This window comes from Bombus flavifrons, chromosome 9 (genome assembly GCF_040668555.2).
Source record: "Bombus flavifrons isolate JBK064 chromosome 9, iyBomFlav1_principal, whole genome shotgun sequence".
In the NCBI taxonomy this organism is placed as follows: domain Eukaryota; kingdom Metazoa; phylum Arthropoda; class Insecta; order Hymenoptera; family Apidae; genus Bombus; species Bombus flavifrons.
Window position 1 is genome coordinate 3,478,728 of NC_138450.1, and position 21,411 is coordinate 3,500,138.

General features: G+C 33.8%; 1 protein-coding gene and 1 long non-coding RNA gene across 13 annotated transcripts in view; one reads left to right on the forward strand and one right to left on the reverse strand.

Annotated features, from left to right (window-relative positions):
* Positions 1-21,411, reverse strand: part of LOC138183609 (SLIT-ROBO Rho GTPase-activating protein 1) — a 43,847-nt gene that overhangs the window by 15,844 nt on the left and 6,592 nt on the right. The window contains exons 1-2 of one of the 11 annotated variants that reach the window (XM_069120797.1): positions 20,107-20,545; positions 17,681-18,666 (exon numbers count right to left, since the gene is read on the reverse strand). The exons of 4 other annotated variants lie outside the window; for them this stretch is intronic. In XM_069120797.1, coding sequence (XP_068976898.1) covers positions 17,681-17,756 — 76 coding nt within the window. In that variant the 5' untranslated portion in view covers positions 17,757-18,666; positions 20,107-20,545. Of the gene's footprint in view, positions 1-1,700; positions 2,315-9,464; positions 10,723-17,680; positions 20,073-20,106; positions 20,546-21,411 lie in introns of those variants that run through there. 6 more of the 11 variants (XM_069120800.1, XM_069120804.1, XM_069120801.1 and 3 more) reach the window with 6 other exon arrangements.
* Positions 10,731-16,241, forward strand: LOC138183611 (uncharacterized). Of its 2 annotated transcripts, none has more exons than XR_011174099.1 (3): positions 10,731-10,867; positions 14,504-14,627; positions 15,453-16,239. It is a non-coding gene; the product is annotated as an uncharacterized LOC138183611 (long non-coding RNA). The 2 variants fall into 2 exon arrangements; XR_011174100.1 differs by having other exon boundaries at positions 10,742-10,867; positions 14,289-14,627; positions 15,453-16,241.

A 21,411-nucleotide genomic window follows, 5' to 3' on the forward strand; every position in this document is an offset into this window, starting at 1 on the left:
TGAATGCACTGATGCATATAAATTAAAGAATTACATATATTTAACATTAAAAAATTGCAAAGAGAACAGATCCGATATGCATAAAATATAAATCTGAATCAAAATTTCAGTCGACACTTTTGCATAGAAAGAATAACAATTTTTTAAACAAGAATAGAACTTATAACAAAAATAACTGAGCAAATTTTATTTGATTCACTTTTTAAGAAGGAACATTTATTTAATCGAGTTAGTTATCAATATCTGTATGTTTTAATCAATAACTTTTCATAATACTTTGGCTTTGTTGCATCATTATGCGATTCTTGCTTCTTTCAACAAAGTAAAGTTTAATTGATACAACAGTAAACTAATCATTACTTTTATCATTTCTGCGATCACAGTGTTTTTTTGTTTTATTATCTATAATACTCATTAATCGATTAATTTATCAATTGGAAACTGCTGTAGCTGATTATATAGGTTTAGCAATTCAACAATGTGTATCAATTGCGGATTCAATATGATTTAGTTTTTGTAAAGCCAAATCACCAATATATTTTAATTTACATCTTTGCTAATCAATTTTTTTTTAAATTAACCCGTCTTCCGACAAATTAGTCAGTAATATAGATATCGTAAATTTAGCCACCGTATCAAGCATGAGAAATATGTTTAGAAACTCTGAAAAAGATGTTTATTGCAACATAAAGGAAAATGTTGATTTTACAGACTTTCTCCATACCACCTGTTACTTGGAATTTTCATATTTCATAAAAGGTATCGGAAATAATAAAGTAGATAAAGATGACTGCCCGTGCGAAAAATAAATCGAAAATTAAACATAATATTCTATACAGTGATATATAAAAATATTATAACTCTTACTACAGAAATTTTTTATGAATGTATTATGCGTGTTGCATAGAACATTCTGAAATTTCATAAGCATCGTAATGAAAGTAAGTTAATTATACATTATATTAATATGCTTCAACTTAGTGAAGCTTTCACTAGCACTGATTGCATGTTTAACTTCTGCTTGCATTATAATGTCTGATTTGTTTCAAACTTCATCAAAATAATTGCCATAATCTTCTTTCATTGCAACGCTAATGAAGTTTCAAGGAATTCTTTTAAAAAACCTTTTATGGTAAGTATTCAAATAATTTCAATAAACACTCTATATGAGAAGTAATTTAAAATCTGTGATAGATGTTTATTACTGTTCCAGAAAAATTATAAAGACACTTATACTTGATTGCTCAGAGTGCATAAAAGAGAAAAAGACAGAAGAACATAAATAATATTTGATCCTTCAAAGTGTATAAAAGAGAAAAAGACAGAAGAACATAAATAATTCCTAAAATCATCCTTATTATATAAAACATCGACTTCAATCAGTTTACTAGAATTCTTCCACACTTCTAAATCTAATTTGTAAAATTAAAACTCCCAGTTCTTCTGTTATACATTATAAGAAACACATTAATCAAATCTGTGCACGAACATCATAGATTGTGCCAGGGAGCTCTCATGATTCTCATATAAGGGGTTAAAGTTCATGCAAGACCTCTCGTTTCCTAAAAAGCACATGTCTCCCTATTTATAACTTCCAAACATTCTTTCAACAATCGGATACCCGGCTCACAGTAACGGGTTAGGGGTACACGTGTGGAATAATTGCTTAAAAACGGTTCGTAAACGGCTCTGCCATTTACCTTTCGTCAAAGCCTCCCATTCTTGTCGTCCAGCGAGCTTGAACATTTTTCTCCGTTATCCTTTTCGACTGTCCACCACACTCTGATCTCTCTCCGGTCCTCCGACGATTATTCTTCGTGCCCACAAATCACTTTTCTCTTTTATTTCGTCCAATAATCTGTCTTTTCCTTTCTCACGTGTAAGTTACACGAACACACGCGATATTAATCCGCGTTTTACTAAATCACGAATTCACGCGAATTTTTCTCGAATATATTATATCGCGAAAAAGTCACGAATTCACCTGAACTTTTCTGAAATATATTATTATCACGAATTCACGCGAACTTTTCTCGAATTTATCATATCGCAGAAGTCACGAATTCCTGGAAACTTTTCTCAAATTTATTATTATCGTGAGTTCTCGCGAACTTTTCTCAAATCTATCATATCACGGAAAATCACTGATTCACGTGAATATTTCGTTGAATTAATCGAATCACGAAAACTGCAGGAACATCAAGGAGCTAACGTGATATTTCTGAGAATGTTCAGTTTCTGGAACACACTGGTCAAATTGGACCCAGACGCCGTGATCTTTGACATTCTTCGGCCTCGAATGACGAGCTCGCATCTAGATTTCATTGATATTAGACGATAATTATGATGTATACGTACTGATAATGACGTTAAGGAGTGAGCAGGGCGGGCAGGTTAGGCGAAGAAAGCTCGAGATAGACTATAGAATAACGTGTATCTAATCGTGGGTGGGCTAATACATTTCGTTGCAACGATGGATTGGCAATCTAATCGAGTACCAGCTGGTGGCGATGATATGAGGATAGATGCGTATCGTGAAGATATTGTTGGAAAATAATAGTTATGTAATGGAATGATAAAGTGCCTAACGAAAACATCGTTGTCGTGCTTGTGTGGGAACGAAGAAAGAAATGCTGTTTTTGTACGAAACGTGATTATAGTCATGAACTTGCTATCTATGTATTTGCTGAGACGCAATTCAAGTTAACCAGACTGTAAAATTGTAATAGTAAAATTTTGTCGATGCAAAGAAAATTTGTAAATTGAAGTTTTTTAACCCGTTTAAGACTAATGATTCGAATGTTGATTTATAGTAACAATTAATATTCGCATTGAAATCAAAGTTATTTTGTTAGTTTAATAAAATTAATTATAATAACTAATAATCTTAAAAAATTGGAAAGTATAACAAACTAAAACAATACATTTTACAAGAGATATTAGTACTGGACCTATATTTGGAATCATGTGTTTGATAAAATATAAGAATAGATACGATGATATCGGCTTACAATTTCTTTACCGTAGAATATCTTTTTAGTCAAGAATATATTGAAATAAGGAAAATTGCCATTGATATCTGTATCATATTAATTATCAATTAATGACAAAATTAACACGAAACTTGAGACAACTGGTCTCAAATTTTTGATCGGTAGTGTATGTGGTTTCTTCCTGTTTCTGTAACGAAATTATAAGGTATAGCGAAAGTTCAATCAAAAGTAAAAATATAATTATATTCCTCTTAAACGAATGTGTATTATATCATTACTTGCAAGAAAGTGTTTTATGGTGCTTTCGCTATGTTATTTGTTTAAGAGATATTTTTACTTTAATGTACAAATTAACACGTACATCTTACAACATTGACATGAACTCTCTATTTATGCAGCTTTTATCTACACTACTTTGCAAACTCGTCGTGGAATATCTGTTAAGTTAAGCGTTTTCCGCTTCAGAACAATTTCGTAAAAGTTCTGGGAAAGAAAGGAAAACAAAACGGTGTACTCAATTTTTCAATTCTATTGTTTCACGAAACGATTCCGACAATTCCATTGTCACTACAATAATATGCAAATATTTCGAAACATGAAAGAAAATTCTTAAAATACAGAAGTGGTTCGTATTTTCTAATATTAGATAATATCGCATCATTCATATTTCCAGAACTGTCCCTGTGTTATATTGCACGTGATCCAGTTTATATAAATAGAGATTAAGAACACGAATGTTTAGATAAACATGGCAAAAATAATTTTTCTTATCACAGTTTGATCTTAAATATCATGTTTGTAATGCAACTTTATTTAAAATTAAGTATTTCTGGGATCAATGGCCTATGATACATACGTGTTGTGTGTGAAACATTTTGAATCGCTTAAACTCTTGTAATATTTCATAAAAATCTTGCTGGATCTCGAGTTTTTAAAGTTCCGATAAAGTTTCGAAGAATTTTATATATCGAAACGTATGATGCTGAAACTGATTCGAAATTTCACGGCAAATGAAATATTTCAAACTCAAATACTCACTTTTTGCTATATGTTGCCGAAAATATTCCAATTTTCTGTACTTATTACTTATTACGTACTTATTACTGCATGCATGTATAGGCATACTAGTTAATTGTATCCAACTGTAATAAACTTCATATGATTACAAAATCACTTTGATACTATGAAAATAAAACGTAGAACCTAATAAAAAAATACGTTTCATTGGCAAATAAAGTTGTGTATAAATAAATATATATTTTTCGTAGCCACTGTGTATGTATATGTATATTAATGTATCCATCCAATAGATGCGTTTACCAACGTAATGTGTACCTAATTCTTTCAAAGAAAATCGAATTCCTATTGCATGCTCTCTAATAGTGTATTATCGTTTCGATGTAAGTAAGTATTGTTATAGGATCAGCAAACCGTAGAAAGGTCTGGTTCGCACCATGTGCGAGAAAATTGAAAGCGCAGTGGCATAAAAATTCTAGCTCCTATATGTTCCCGTTATAGCCTCAGAAAGGATTCCGTTAATAGAATGCAACCGTGAATCTATCTCTTTCACTCGTTCGCTCTGGTGAACGATAAGTTGCTGTGTTGCAAGTTTATGCTTTGCAATTATCGGCCCTGATAGACTGCAACAGATAATGATTGTACGTCGTGCGTCGAGTCCTCAAAGAACACGATCAACAACACCGTTTTCATAGCGTGATGGCCACGCAAAGGATTATTTTTAAAATTCCCGCTGAGGATGGCCTTAATAGGTCGTTTGTAAGACGACAATGACGAAACGGAATGCTGCCATAGATGCGGGTAGTTTATTATTATAATATTGAGAATTTTCTGGGTCTCAACGGGTCAACTTCGAATATAAAAATAGTCGAAAGATTGTGCAAATCGGCTCGTTCGTTTATCGCTAGACAGAGGATGTTTATGCAAATGTATATTTCTTTAGACGATTATAAAATGGGACATAGATAGAAATTTGTTTTATGTTTGGAAAGTTTTGATCGTTTATTTTGCATATATTTTAGGCAAGATAGTAATCAGGTAGAATACTAATAAATAGTTAAACTCTGTATATTTTACTTGAAAATTGATAATAAAGTGGCAGCTGGATGGAAGTTCATCTCGTCTTTAGAAGAGTTTAACTTAGAAGAGTTTAAGAGTTTATACTTTTGTGAAAAGATAGTACACAGATGGAATGGTAATGAATAATTAAAAACTACTTAATGCGCTATTAATAAGGATTGTTACAAGTATTTCTAGAAATCTAGATAATCCTCTTCGCGAGACACTGGTATCACTTCTATTTCTTCTCTATTTACAGCATGTCACGTTACATTTGTTAGCATAGTAGGTATAAGTCAGTTATCGATAAAATAACGCTTTGAGATGAATCGTTTAGAAAGAAAATAAACTAGGAGGAAAGAAAAAACGTTATTAAGCTAATATTAATGTTAATCTTATTGGTAGATTGATAGTTCTGGAAGCTTTTCATGTAATAAAATAGGCTCAATATATTGTCTATGATTTAATTTTCCATATTTTTATTCATTTTGTTGTTTTATATATATATATATATAGTATTTTTATTCTTTGAAAGAGTATAAATATATACGGGTAAAAAAGATATGAAATACATAAATAGAAAAATATTCATTATTTACTATCTGATCTACATACATAATTTTTAAGTATTTAAATTTTTATGAATTCTTAAACTCTGCAAATAAAAATAAACACAAAAAAAGATTTGATTACTCCTTTTATCATCTATTCCTTAGAATATATTTTCAACTTCCAGTATTTTCCAACATATATGTTTTAATAATGTTATAATAAAGACACGATGTTATCATTATTTAAACAGATACAATAACAGGCTAAATTCTATTCAAACAGTGCCCTTTTTTTAGACACTCATCACTGCATACAATTTCATATAAAGGGAGAAAAGAAGAAGAAAAGCAAAAAAGCAGAACGGATGTGCTGACACGCTCAGAAGAAAAATACGATTAGATACATAGATGAATTCAGTTCAGGCGTAAAATAGTTCCCACTATCAATTTTCGTCATCTTCCTTCAGGAAACAGCTATAATCCGGCCTAGTTTGTACAATCACTCTACACACGTCAGCAGTGAATAAATTTGACGAATGAACAATCGTCCAATCGATTCAAATTTGTCAACAGAACTGTTTGATTGAGTTACTTGAAACAGTAAAATCAAGTAAAATAAACATAAGATTTAATAAATGAACAGAATAAGAAGATCAATCGAACAAATTCTATGCAAATGAAATTTAAACGTATCTTTACGTAAAAATTGTACCTTTACGTGATTGATTCAATTTTTTAAAAAAGAAGACAGAAATATTCGATATAATATCAATAGTATTTTAATACGTTCCCCTATAAAAAATTTTCCTTTTTAATTTTAATAAATGAACAAATAAACAATCGCAATAAATGAGTGAAGAAAATAATATTCAAAGGCGAGTTTTCATAAAACTTTATTTTAATGATTGACGATTGCCTTAATGACGATAACAATGGAAGCAGTATTAACGATTAAAATCTATCTTAATAATCAGCATCTGACGATCATTATCCAATAAGTCAGATAAAAAGTACGTACAATTCAATGCAAAGTCACAAAACCTATTAAAATCTCTCTTTCTATAAAAGTTCACTTCGGAAGAGCGTGCTACGCCAACACAAGAACTTTGTCATTATCCTACATTGGGAATTACCACGATCTCGTTTCTAGCCTTAATCATCACCGTGCAATCATTATTGTCTTTGTTGCGCAACAAACAATCGGTTTCACGAGATGCTCGACTAATCATCCTTCCGTGAGGTGTATCGATCATTACTGCGTAAGAACCAATTACTATGACTCTTTCAAACTGAGAAAGAATCGATTCTTTTTTTTCGTATTTTCTGAAAGAATGTCTTTTGAAAAATATATCTACAAAAATCTATGTTCAAATTTTCCAAATATTACAAAGAAGTTATAGTCATTTAATAAAGGATGTAAAGTCACTGGTTAAGTATGCGTAGAAAAATGTTTGATTACTAGTTGCAACAGTTATTAGTAGCGATTTGTTATGCAACTTCATATTTTTATGAAGAAAACTAAAGAAATGAAACATACATGGCAATCTATTTCGACTGCTAAAAATTATGATGAGTACTTCACTTTGGATATTTTATATACTTTTGTGTATTCTATGTATTTGTGTTTAAATTTACCTTTAAATTTTTCATAGATGCAGAAAAATCAACAGTATAGTTATAAATATAGTTGATCTAATTAAGTAAAATTTAGAATGTTTTAATAATTATGCAAGATTATGTTAGCTCTGAAATCAGAAAGAGCAAAATTAGATACTGTTTTTCTTCCCTACCTTTCTCTTTTTAATTCTTTTAATCCGCGAAATATATGAAAAAGGAGAAAACATCGATAGTAAAACTTCAAAGTACCGCAATTCTTTTAATCATCTATATTTTCTCGCTTCTGCTACCCGTTAGATTCAATCTCATCCTAATTAAGAATTTTTTTGATTCACTTATCTCAATTGAACAAAAAAAGGCAGAATCATGAAAACCATAAGGAAACTTTCCTTCCAAGCGATAATATATTCGGAAGTTCTGATTGTTTCCCATTCAAAAAATTTACGAATCTTAATGAAACATGAATAAATACATATATAAAATCTCGCTAAGGAAAGTAGAACATATCATATGTAAAAAGAAAAAAGGGAAAGGGAACTAAAAGATCTGTCGTACATTACAATAGGCCATAAGTAATGAAGTTTTAATAAGACACTGTAAACCAAAACCGGAAAGGGAAGTCATATGTCTGACAATAGAAGATACAGAATAAAATTCACGGTTCGGCCGTGGGTTCGTTTGTTCGTTCGTTCGTCAACGAAGCAAACGCCCACAGTCGATTGAGAGCGTCGGACTGTTAAACACAATTGCCCTTAAATTGAGATGTACTTGTGACTATTCCGTTTCGTTCGACACTGTTCGGATCGCCTCGAATCGGTCCTATGAACATCATGGACCTATGATGTCCACCCATCGATCTGGGTCATCCTAAACTCGTTTAAAGTCCTGTTTCCAATGAGAAAGTATGCACGAACATGAGAGACCATTTTTCTTTCGGCAGGGGATAGTGATAAAATGATACGAGGAATATAGGTTACACCTGGACTGAATCTACGAGATTTACTATCGTGTTCTTCATGTAAATTATTCCACATTCATCTAAATCTTCCTCTTTCTTTTCAATCCTTTTAGAGTCGATATTTTTTCTTTGGGAAATTCGTTTATGAGAAAAATAGCTTTTTATTAATTGAAAGGGCTGTTGTAATAAGGGTAGAGTTCTATAAATTCATAGTCAATTAATAATCGCAGTGATAAACTTTTTTACTTCTCTAATAAATACAATTTAAACATTGAAGCTGCCTCTTTATTCTGGCAAATACTTTAATTAATTATTAATCAAAGAAATATATTTTACCAGGTGGTAAAAAGAATATATAATGAACATATAATGCACTAGAATTTGAGGTCAGAGTTACCGGGAATGAATACATTTATTGTGTAATCGATTAATAACTTATTAAAGTATAATATAATATATACATAACATCGAATATAAAAGGGATAGTAAGGAAAAGAAAATTTTTGTTTTTAATTTCATATCAAAGTAACGAAGAAAATGTACTGTTTGGATAATGGAAGGTTCGGGATAGAGGAACTATTCAAATAGTAACTATTCGAAGAGTAGGTGAACGGATAATGAATGTTTTACTGTACTTTGAAATAAATATGTCAGCAATTTCCTACAATCATTCGTACAAAAACATGAGATATTTCCGGTAGCGTAGTAAGTAAATCGAGCACGTCAAAAGTTACTCGTTCAAAAGTTTGTTCATTTCAAAGAGAATATGTAATACTCGCCCTGATTTTTCTATTCATAAAAATTTTTATATCGAACTTAACTATTATTGTACTGGTTAAATGTATCCTAAAATATTTGATACGTTCAAACAATTGTAAAATATAATTATTATTTTCTTTGTATTATATAATAAACAATTGGCGCAATATATAAATGCATTAAAAATGCATTACAATTAATTTATAAGCTATAACAGACTAAAAGCAACATTTATAGTAACAAAATTACCATAAAAATCTACAAACATTAGTCTCATGAAAAATAAAAATCCAACATTATATTCCTGTTTCCAAAATGGTTCTTTTCATATATTCAATGATACTAAAAGTAATTCCTAGTCTGTCACTTAAATGATTACTTCAAGTAATTACATACTCGGTTTATCACTTGAACTTTTCGATTACACATACTAAGAAAACCTGCAATTAAAGTAGAAAGTAAATAACATTATAAAACTTCGATATACGTAATATACGGGACAAATCTAACCTCCGTATTAAACTCTAATATCGTTGCTTGTCCCGTTGGACAATTAGTATTCCGAAAAATGTGTTCTCGGGAACAACCTGCCACCAATACTAGTTCTCCTTCAATTAGCTGTTCTACGCAAGCCAGGCAATTACTCGTCGAGTTTTTACCACGGTGCCTCGTTCGATTCTATCGCAACAGTAGTTTCGCGACCGGTAACACGATGCTGTTCGTTCGAAACATAAACATATCTTTCGATGACTCAGTAGACTTTTATGCAACGGACGTGGAAAGTTCAGCAGCACACAACAGCAAACAGCTGGTGTCTGAAAAACTCTATTCCTATCACACGTTGTTTACCGTTTCATTCCAGGACGATTGAAACAGGCTTGATTATATTCCTTTTGAGAGCGTTCGACCACTGCTCGAAGAAACTAAACGTTTTAAAACTACAGCGCCACGAAGTATCGCAATCGTGCGAATAACATTAATTTTCACTCTCGATCCGTTCACCACGGATGATGTATTAATAGAAACGCGAGATTCTCGTAAATGTCACGCGTTTCTAATTCGAAACATCATTCGGATCTCCTAAAGCTCCACACGGTCACAATAACACGTATTGATGAACCACTGAACACACCAATCACAAACTCACTCGACGTGTAAAACGGCCTTGTTTTGATTACCGAATTTACGTACACGTGTGTTCACACCGAATACGCTTGTCTAATAGCTGGATACTTCGAGGAACTTTACACGCGAGTTCGATCGCTATAGAACGCGACACGGCTAAGTATCCTTTCTCTCCGTCCATGAAACACAAGTTTGCCGGATATCCTGCGACAGAATATACACACGTGCTTCGAACACTGACCGACGTTGCCTCTATTCGGCTAAACCAATGTCGACTGTTATTTTTTTTCTACAATAGAGGGGAGACGACACAACGGTATATATACACACTAAGCGAGAGAGAAATCCACGAAAGAAAACTGCAAACCAGTTGTAATACGAACGAGATCGTTTTCTCTGGAAAAATAATGTTATTAAGTCGTCTGAGATAGTTCTGTTCGTTGTGAAATTATTGAAGATATTCGTATTCGTCAAAATTCGCGTGGTTTCACGAGTTCGATGAAAGGAACGAAATTAACTGGTTTTTACGATTCTTGACGAATCCAGACAAGGGATTACGGACAAATATCGATGGCAAATAACGGCGGCGTGCGGTTTCGATGACCGCGAGAGTATTGCACATTGGCCGACCAGTCGAGAGGGACTTGGCCGCGTGAACTGACCAGTAAGGACAGGCAGTCGTTGCTTTGACTGTCGTTAAATTAACCACAATTACCAGCGAGGCCTACACGCACGCGCCTTCCTCTCTGTACGCCTACTGTGTATATTACCGACGTTTATATATTCATGTATGTACACACATCCGTCTTAACTTTGCTCGGTCGTGTGCGTTTACACTTGCGCGAACGCCATTAAGCCAACGATATACGGTGATCTCAAACTGCTATTGAATAATGCGACGATTCAGAGGAGATTTATGGAAACGAAAATAGTATGTTCAATGTTATTGGTCTCTTGAAGACATTTCTATTTCTGTAGTTTCGAAAACTTTTACATTTTTATGAAATTCTAGATTTTATTTGTAACCTTATTAAATTTTGAATAGTAATTTTTTATATTATTGAATTTTAAGTAATTATATGATACTTAATTTCCCACTTTTCACAATAGTTCGATAAAATTAATTTGTACTAATTTACTAATTTATAATTTGTAACATACGATATAAAGTTGTCAGATCAAATAGCACGAATTTAATAGGAATAAGTTACAATATATTCGATGTAAATTCATAATTGGATGTTCATCTGCAAATTAATGACCGGAAATTAATACCGTGAAAGATCTTGCATTCTCAAACGCATAAGCAAAGAAACATATATCTATTCGTATCACGTGCGCACTCCACGCACAATTACAGATAGCGTTTAATCTAGTTTTCATGAATCGATCTAAGCAAACGTTTACAAACAACTATCTTATACATTTTCTTATCTGAAAAAGTTATTTTATTAGAACATACTAAATTAGAACGATAATTGCTAATTTTAGACATTCTTTTTAGATTTACATTTATATACATACATTAAAGATTAGTAAACCATTTCTAAGTTAAGAATTATACATACTTAACACATCATATTCATAGTTAAACATACTTTATACGTATACGACTGTTTGACAGTGAACATTGGTCCTGATAACCAACACAAACATACTCGTGGTTAGGCAAGCGATCTCAAGAAAACCAGGTCATCAAGAAATGCAATTTGATCACAGAAACGATTTACTATTCCTATAAAATAACCAAAGCAGCGTTCATATGTTTATTATTTAAACCTAACTTAATTTTTAATATTTGATGCATTTTTCATGCATTTAAAAATAATTTAATATTTTTTAATATTGATTTTAAGGAAAGAAAAGTTTTCGTTCACACGGTAAGTTGAATTTCAGGAATTCAGATACCATTGAACAGTGTTTGAAACGACGCAGCGGCGAAATACGTGATTCAGTTCGAGCAGATTTGGGAGGGGTGAACCACGACAATTAACAAGTTAGTTGCCAATTACCACGTTATCGTTCGCGATACCGTCATACGAACAAACACGTCATGCGTACAAAAGGTTGACGACTCTATTGAATTAATTTTTTTCTCTTCCTTGCACCGAGCTGCGCTACCGGGCGAAAAATAAAACGCAAAAAGGAAATGGATAATTTAAATCGTTCTCGAGTTACTTTACGAGCCGCGTTCATTTAAATTCATAATTTTATTTTTTTACATAGTGAAGAAATACATTTATTTATTTGTCGGGAATGGAATGTGAAAGTAAAATTTGTTGTAGATTTCAAGGTTAGGTTACGAACTTTAGAAAGTTTAATAGATATTAACCTTTACATTTCGCGCGGGTTAAAATGTGAAACTGTATTCAGTAATAATATGGAATAGTCTATATACTTTTCAAACTTAATACAATTAATATGAAAGAATATATTCAAATTTCAGGGTACTAAAAATCCTAACCAATAGTTTTTCCCAAAAAAGACAAAATGGCTGTATTCAGTCAAAGTATTCAAATATTGATATTTTAAAGATCCTAAGCTATACTCTAGCCCGAAAAGAACAAAAAACAAAATAACTACATTCAGTTATATGAAGGCAGAATAGTACACAGAATAGTATATGTATTTTTAATTTGTAACGCAATTAATAACAAAGTATTTAAGTGCCAATATACTGAAAATCCTAACCGGTACTCTTTTAGAAGAGGAAAAAATAAAATAGAAATCGGTACAATTAAATTAAATCTACGATGAAGATGGAGGGAGAAGAATCTTCACGCACGAGTTCGCGCGCACAAATTGATATGCAACGCAACGTTTCTCTATCAACTTCCTTCCTGCACGAATTGAAGGGAAACATAAAATGATTATTGCGCGTTCAGTTCACTTTTCGTTATCTAAAATCCAATGCATATCGGTTCCTTTGTGTACGTATCCCGTAATTGTACCGTGACGTGTGCGTGGTAAACTAGAAACTATCTACTGTAATAGCAGGTCAGAAAGATAGTGCGATGGCCTCTCAATAGTCTTGCTACGAGAATTACCCATTAGCCGTGTAGTTCACGACGAACAACGCGCCTCGTCAATTATCAAGATTTATGTTGCGACCGGCGCGCCCTCCTAAACGAATCGTCGCAACCAAGCATTAAAAACTTTACATAAGGAAATAAGAATACATATAAATCAGATCTGTCCTAATATTTTCTATCGTATCGTTTATCGTAATTGATAGATCATCTTCGTAAGCTACTTTATAAGAAATTTTATTAAAAAGAATATATTTTATAATTTAATATAGTTAGCACTTTCAATGCTAGTCAAAGATTAAGTATATTTTTAAATTTTGAAATTAAGTAAAAAAGGATATGCAATTAGAAAATAGTTGACCATAATAAATTCTAGTTACTCAGTTCCTGCCTTTTATTCCTTGGTTCTTCTTTCATCTTTTTAACTTATGTTACTGAAATCGTTAATTTAATTAATATAAATGCATGGTTCTTAGTTAAATGAAAATTTTAACGTCGCTGCTCTACCATAATCTAATTAAAACAAGATATATAATGCGTCATTGATGGAATATATTAACAGAATATATTAATTTCCATGGCGCCAAATATTTTATTAACCTTTTCTGCAATCCTTATAAAGAATCATTTAAAGATCTATTCAAACGCAATTCATTTGATTGGTAATGTGTTGATTCTTCGAACAAAAAAGCTTTTAAAACGTTTGCGTTTCTTTTACTTCATCGTTTTTCTGAATACGTTCCCAGCGTTGTTGACTTTTACGTGAAAGGAGTAATTGGACTAAACACATCTGCGCGTTTTATCGTTGGCTTCTTTATTGGCGTGTGGAAATTGAAATTGCAGGAGAAGAAAAAAGGGAAATCTCTTTTCAAATCGAAATGAAAATTTTTCGTACAAGGTTTTACAGTTTATGAGATTATTTCACTCACTAGTTGGACTGTTAAAGATGAAAACCAAATTCCAAATAACTTTAGATTATTTTCTAATACATCAGTACTCCTTTTTCATTTTTAAATATAAATAGTAACTTTTGTTTCATTATTATTTAATTTTACTATTTAAAAAAATATATTTCTCTTCTGTATAATCTATATTATAATATATATTTTTCTAAAATCACTTATTTTAAAATTTCCAAACATAGGTATTAGGTATTACCGAAAAGTGTCTTTTTTTACAGACATGTCTTTTACAACGATGCATCTTTATACAAACATGAAACCTAATCTGTCGAACGTTGTGATCTTTATTTTGATAGAACAAAATGGATCATATGTAATTCGATAAAATAATATAAAACGGAAAATGTTGTGCATCCATTATTTCCTTATAAAATGAAAAAGACTTTTCAGACGACTTAATACATGATTTTGCAATCAAATGTTTTGAAAGCAGATTAGAAGTTCCGACAGACAAGGAAGCCATATGGAACCCCTTTGATTTTCTCTGGCGCATGGCATGGGGAACCTTCATAACCATCTCGACCGGAAGCTAGCTGCTAGAGTTCGTACGCCATATGGTAGGAACGAATTCGTTCAGAGAACGGATACATAACATGTAATTCTGTTCTGATACAATGCTATCGCTCACGGAAGTGTCTTTTGTTTAATCGTTCAGTGTACTTAAGAAAAGAAAAACGGCTTTAAATTTACTCAAAACCCTTTGATTTTCTTTGTTTCTTTTTAATAGCCACTAATTTATAACCAAAAACTTGTATACTATGGTATAAATACCGCATTTGGAAAAACGTAAAATCTCTGAAATTGAAATCAACATATAAAATTTCGAACTAGCTGCATCATATCGAGAAAAATAAAAAATTTATTATCATCTCTGAATAAGCTCATACAATTATAAAATAATGATTCGGTTACAGAAAGGTCATGGGTTCGTAGTGACTATGCAGTTCAACCATAATGTAATATCGCTTAAACAATGAATGTCATTCTAAATGCCATTTTCATACGCGAAACAAAGAGACCGCAGATCGATTCAAAATACTTGGGCGAAAATCAATTTAATTTTATATATGAAATACTACGAACAACTCATATATTTCTTGGTATGTATAATCTATGCAAAAAACCTAATATGGGACAGTTTAACATATGTTCTCTAATATTAAAACTATCGACTAAAATATAAAATTCGTGCTAGAAAAATCAAAATAAAGAATATATTAAAAATAAAAAGATTAAAAATCATAGAAAATTATTCAAATTCTCAAAAATACATTGTTACAAATCAGAAAGATTTCTATAAAAGATTGCAAAGTAGTTATCTCGACCAATCTGGTAATTCTAGTGGTAAGGAAACAAAACTAAAAGAAACTGATTTTTTTCAGATCTATCGTGGAAAACTCCTAAAAAGAAAAGGCTGGCCTTCGATGCAAATCGTGCATCTACTCCACATGTAGCATGTACATACTCAACAATACCACGACTCCCTTCACATTGTTAGAACAGCAACTCTACACAGGCATTTTCCAATTAACATGTAAAAGAAACCTCGTTCAATATGAGAATCCAATCCAGGCAAAAACGTACACCGGTACACGGAATCGAGAATGCCATTTGCGGTGCATTCGACTCTAGAAAAGAGGCAGACATAAATGAAAGAAAGAAATAGGTGCTGCGCCAGAGGATCATGAGAGAGAACGACTGCTCTCGATATTCCTTCTAATCACTTTCAAAGAGACAAAGCTCGAAATGAAAGACGTTACGTAATTACCCTTTGCAAATGTGATTACCACCATCGAGCGACTTTTCTGAGCGCCTACAATTTAATTATGCTGGAAAAACTTCACTTAATTTTCGTAATTAATCCGAATGCCAATCTCCACTGTTACAGAGAATCGGCATTTTAGTTGGAAGGTTAAATGACATCATATTTAATAATTTCATTTTATACTATTAAATATAGGAAAGAATTCTACTTTTTTAATGGTAAGCATACAGGTAGGGAAATTCTTATCTGTAGTTTTATTATGATACGCTTTATTTTTTTTCTATAATGTACTGATGATTTTCAAACTTTTGATTTTTAATAGTAATTGCAAACTATCTAAAGTTAGATTTTTGTTATAAGAATTTTCCCTATTTATGTACGCACTGTGTAGGCAAAATGTATTTTCATTTACAAAAAGTTGTAATACTTTCTCCATTTTTTGGACATAATGATTCAATACTGTCATCACTATATTGTTACTAGTAAGTGGTTAATTTTTTAAATCAAAACATCCTCTGCAATATTTCTGATATTATATCTTAAATTTAATCTACTACAATATAGATATCAAGAGTAGGAAAAAAATCTTAGATTCATTGTAAATAGTTCTGATTAAGCTAAAACGCGATGAGAATGCAGTATTGAACGTATACTTTATCAATCGCTATTGTGTTGATCATTATTTACTGCATACCTCAAAACAAGGTGATAAACGATAATACTTAAAAAATTAGATGTCAGTAGTAAAAAACGCTAAGATATCTTAACCTAAAGTATTTACTGCTGTAGATTGTAGATCGTAATATAGACAATAGAAACACAGAACCTTTTTCTACATCTGATATTTTGTTCAGTTTGTGTAATTGGATACTTGGAATTTGTAATTCTGACGAACGCAATAAAATGCGTCGCCCATTGTTCATTTAAAGGTAACATGCTTATTTAGTAAATATGTATGTATTTAGTGAAATAATTGAAGTCATCTTTATCAATCATTGGATTAAATAATATATATCATCTTGGCAAGTGTTATTTATGCGATTAAGTGTTGAATATTTATATCGTAATTCTTTTCTGAGTCAAATACAATATTTCATTGCTAACTAGAAAATTTCTATTACATTTAAAAAATATAGATTTTATAAACTTTCAATTAATGCAAACCACACATTTATGTTCGAATCTGCGAATTTATAATATAATTTTTTCTGATAATATTTTGTTCGGTGATGCTGATACAGCGACCTCCAAGACCATTTTTTCGAGCTCGACATTGCGCCGCGCCGCTTTTCTCGCGTTCCAAGTAACGCGATGAGAGAAATTCTATACATTTAAACGAGTATTCGCACTACTCTACACCAGCGGCATTAGATGTCCTCGTCTATCTAGAATTTCCAATATTGTATAACGCACACATTGTGCGAATGTATCACGGCAAAACTGTGGACGAATGAAAGACTTATGGTATAAATGCACGCGAAAATGTCGAAACCAAAATGTACGATGCTTGTAAACTAAATTCAATGAAATCGACAAATAATGTAGACAAATAATGTATAGAGCTTATACGAATTATAATACAATGAGTAGGGGTCGTAGAATGATTACTAATGTTTTACGTAATGATTACTCAAACGTAGGCAACTCAAAGAAGTAAAAAAGAACTACGAATAACTACTAACGGGTTTTAGGTTAGGTTAAGTATCTACTGATTTGGTGTATCGAACTATCACCGAGGGGAAAGATCTAGGAACTTTACTGTTCCGTTTAATGCGCGATTTCTTTCATCCCCAGCTACTTCAGATGCAAGAAAAAGCGAACGCATTTGCATCTAATGAACCATACCTGGAAGTACGTCCTTAGTATCGGGGTTATAAGGATGAATCCATCCGTTTCTCTGCTGAATAATGCACTGGAACATGTTGCTGGACTATGCGTAGGTCTCGATTCGTGTTGATCGGCTGTAACGAACGAACGAGCAAGAGAGAGAAAGAAAGAAAGGGGGAATGGAAGGAAGAGGAAGGGAGAGAGCGAGATGGATTGAGGGAGAGTATACAGCGATGAAAAAGAAAGACGGGGAAACAGGGTGAAAAAAGACACAAGATCCGTTATAGTTGGCAAGTTCTTTCAATGGGCCACCTTCTCCCTCTGTTCCTTTTTAAAAATATCCCTAGAGCGCACCAATTACTACAAGATCGAGTTCCTCGTTGATTAGCAATTAATATTATCGTACGGCGAGTATTTAGAGCGAAACTCGACTCGATCAAGTACACAGAAACGAATCTTCTACGCTTACTTCTTTTCCGGTAAGATTTCCAAGCTTCTTTCCAGAATGGTTCTCCGTCAATGCACCACCATTACCGGAACGCTCTAGTTTCTTTTTGTCAATCGTAAAACCGATTCGATTCACGATTCGAGTGATCGGCATGGAGCTCGATGAATATGTATTCTTGCATCTCGTGAGAAGATACTTTCGATTTATACGCTCGTTGTCGTTCGTTGAAAGACAAGATCGACAATTGGACCGACCTCCATTTCATAGGAGAAACCGCGGGTATTATTCATCATCGGCTTCACATCATTATCAAATGTTCTTCTTGTCGCTCGATTACTCTCTCTTCTTTCTTCGAACATGTGTGTATATTCACACATACACACAACTGGTATACGCATATACGCACCGGTTCTTTATTTATCCCTCTCTAACTCGTTCGTTCGCTTTGTCTCCCACCAATGGACCACCACACTCTTTCTTCTTCCGTTTCTTGATTTCTTCCCTTCAGGCCTGGCTTCCCTCACCGCAGCCCGCTACTCCAAGGATTACTCTCATCCTCGCAACAAAACGAAACACTGTGAGTTCACAGCGATCTTTCCATCGTTCGGCACACGCGCTCTTACACGCAACGTAATGCAATGCACTCGACCGACCGACCGACCGACCGCTCCGGCCTTGAAACGTGTGCACTTCTCTCTTCCCGGTCTAACCGAAACTCATCACCAACGTTCGTTCATACGGTACACTAACGTATGTATTCTGTGATGTTAATGTGAGAAAGAACCAAAAGGGGTGGGCAAGAAGATTGACCAACACGCACAGGCCAGGGAAACAAAGGCGCGGCGCGGTTCAAGAAAGTTAAGAATGACAAGAAAAAGGAAACGAAGGCAGAAGGTAGTCGCCTTCTCTCGTTGCTCCTGCGCCCAGAGGGTGGCTGGTCGGCTGGCTGGGATCGAACTAGATGGCTCGTCGCCAGGCAACCGGATTTTCTGTCTCTCTCTTGCACACCATCTCCCTCCCTTTGCACTCGTTCTTACTTTATCCATCTCTCTCTCACTCTCTCTCTCTCTCTCTCTTTCTCTCTGTTCACTTCTCTTTGTCACTCGGTTCCGTACCGGTGCTCTTCTCGCGTTTGCTCTAACCTCCTCGCTCGCCCCACCTTCCTTTCCCCTCTCTTCCTCTATCGTCGCGTTAAACTCTCTCCCTCGGTCCCACTGAAGAGCCGCAGCAGTAGCAACACACCGCACCACACCACATACACACCGGTTACTCTCATGCTCTCTCTCGTTCTCTCTCGCTCTCCTGACTCGCCACCCCCTGCATACTCCGGAACGTGTAGAGGATTCTCTCTCTTGTATATACCTTGGCCGATGACTTTAGGCAGACCGCGCACCGATCTTCACGTCGAGCCTTGAAAATACGATACTCGATCGAAATTAAAATTTAGAACTTTTTTTTTATACAACATGAGAGGTTACACGTTTTTCAAACGAGAAATCTCTTAAATTGTAGAAAGAAATGCAGAAAAAGTTTAAAAAAGTTAAAGAATCTTTCTTTCTTCTAAAACTGGAGCTATCTAAAAATATATAATTGGAGAAATTAATTAGGCAGTGTAAAGATTAAATTAATTTTAATGTATATTTACTTTCTGCGTAGTAAAGAAGCTATTGTTAAGTAAAGTTTATAAGTTTCTCATATGACGTGTATTTTGATTTAATATCTCGCGATAGATTTTATACTAGGCTAAGTTTACGTGCTTCTAATTATTGATATTGTGGATTATCGTATTTTTGTGCACGATCAGTCATGATAAAGAGCTTGCGCACAATATTGGCACACGTTATATCTTCAGCTCAATATCTAGTTTATCGGAAATTTGTAAGCAAAAAGTAGAAAAGAAAGCAAAGAATACGATGAAGTTTATTATTTTGAATTGAAACATTCGATTTTGTAGAATAAAATCGGCTTTATCCCTTCCGAGGAAAATTCAAAATACCTGAATTTGTATCGATGTTGTTACAAAAAATAATACAGAGAAGAGGCCATTTATGAAAAATTGGTCGAGCACAAAGAAAAGCCAAAATGAGACAATCGGTTACGGTTATTTTATCTCTTGGCGCGCTTTGCTTTCCCCATTGTGAGGCACTGGCACGTCCTCAAAACGGCTGATTCTCACAGTAGTAGACACGACGATTCTACTATACACGGATCATAAGGCCGGTGCAGCGTAAAAGGAAACAGTAGAAGAGGAAAAAAAACAGAAAAGAGAACACACTTGAAGTTGTTAAGCCGAATCGGCCAGGAAACTTTCTACGTTGAAAGCGTTTCACTTGCAAACGGAAAAGGGGACGAGTCTGTAGAAAACCGATTATATACCAGAGAAATTCCGCGCTCCCGATGCACCGTTTCGAAATCAACTGAATCGCGTAATACCGTTGTCGAAGCGTCGAGCGGAAAGTGTATATCGTGCATACGTAACGAGAGCGAGGGAGATAGGTAGAAAACGGAGGACAGAGATAACAGTTGTCCGAAGAGGGAGAGGGTTAATGAGGGAACAGTAGCCAGAAAGAGACGTAACGAAAAGAGATGAAATAATAGCAATAAAGCGAGGCGAAACGGTGCAAAAGAGATGGCCGCTGAGCTGGTAGGGGAATCAATGAGTGTTACTCGCGCCACCGCTTTTGTTTCTCTCCTCGTCTCTCTCGCTGCATGGTTATACTCTCTGTACACCAGTCTCCCACCGTGGTGTTCTATATAGGCTCGTCCAACCCTCGAAGCGTGACCGTGACTGTGACTCTGATCAAACGGAGTGCACGTGTCCACCGTGTGTACGTTACTCTCTGGCTCTGCGCGCTTGCTTGTGCTCTCGCTGCTCCTGTTCTCTACATCCCCGTAGAACTTGTACCACGTGGAAACACTTTTCTTCGTTTCGACGCGGTTATTTCACGCGATACATGCGTATCATACACACGGTTCCATGTTGTCTAATTGTAGACATTCTTCGCTTGGTCAACAAACACTTAACCATTTCGGTAACCATTTCAGCGCCACGCGCCCAGATTCCTAACTAACCTATATTTATGGTTTTTTTCATTTTTCTCATGATTTCCATAAATAACTTTACATTACATTTCGTTCGATAGTTAAGATAAAGTGTGGTTAAAATACATAATTAAAAATTGTTTTACGTGAGTCTAGTAAATTTTATAATATTTGTTATAACACGAACTATCTTATGTAATGTATAAAATTGGTAACTGTTCGTTAATAAAATGTTTTTTTTTCTTGTACGATTCTCTAG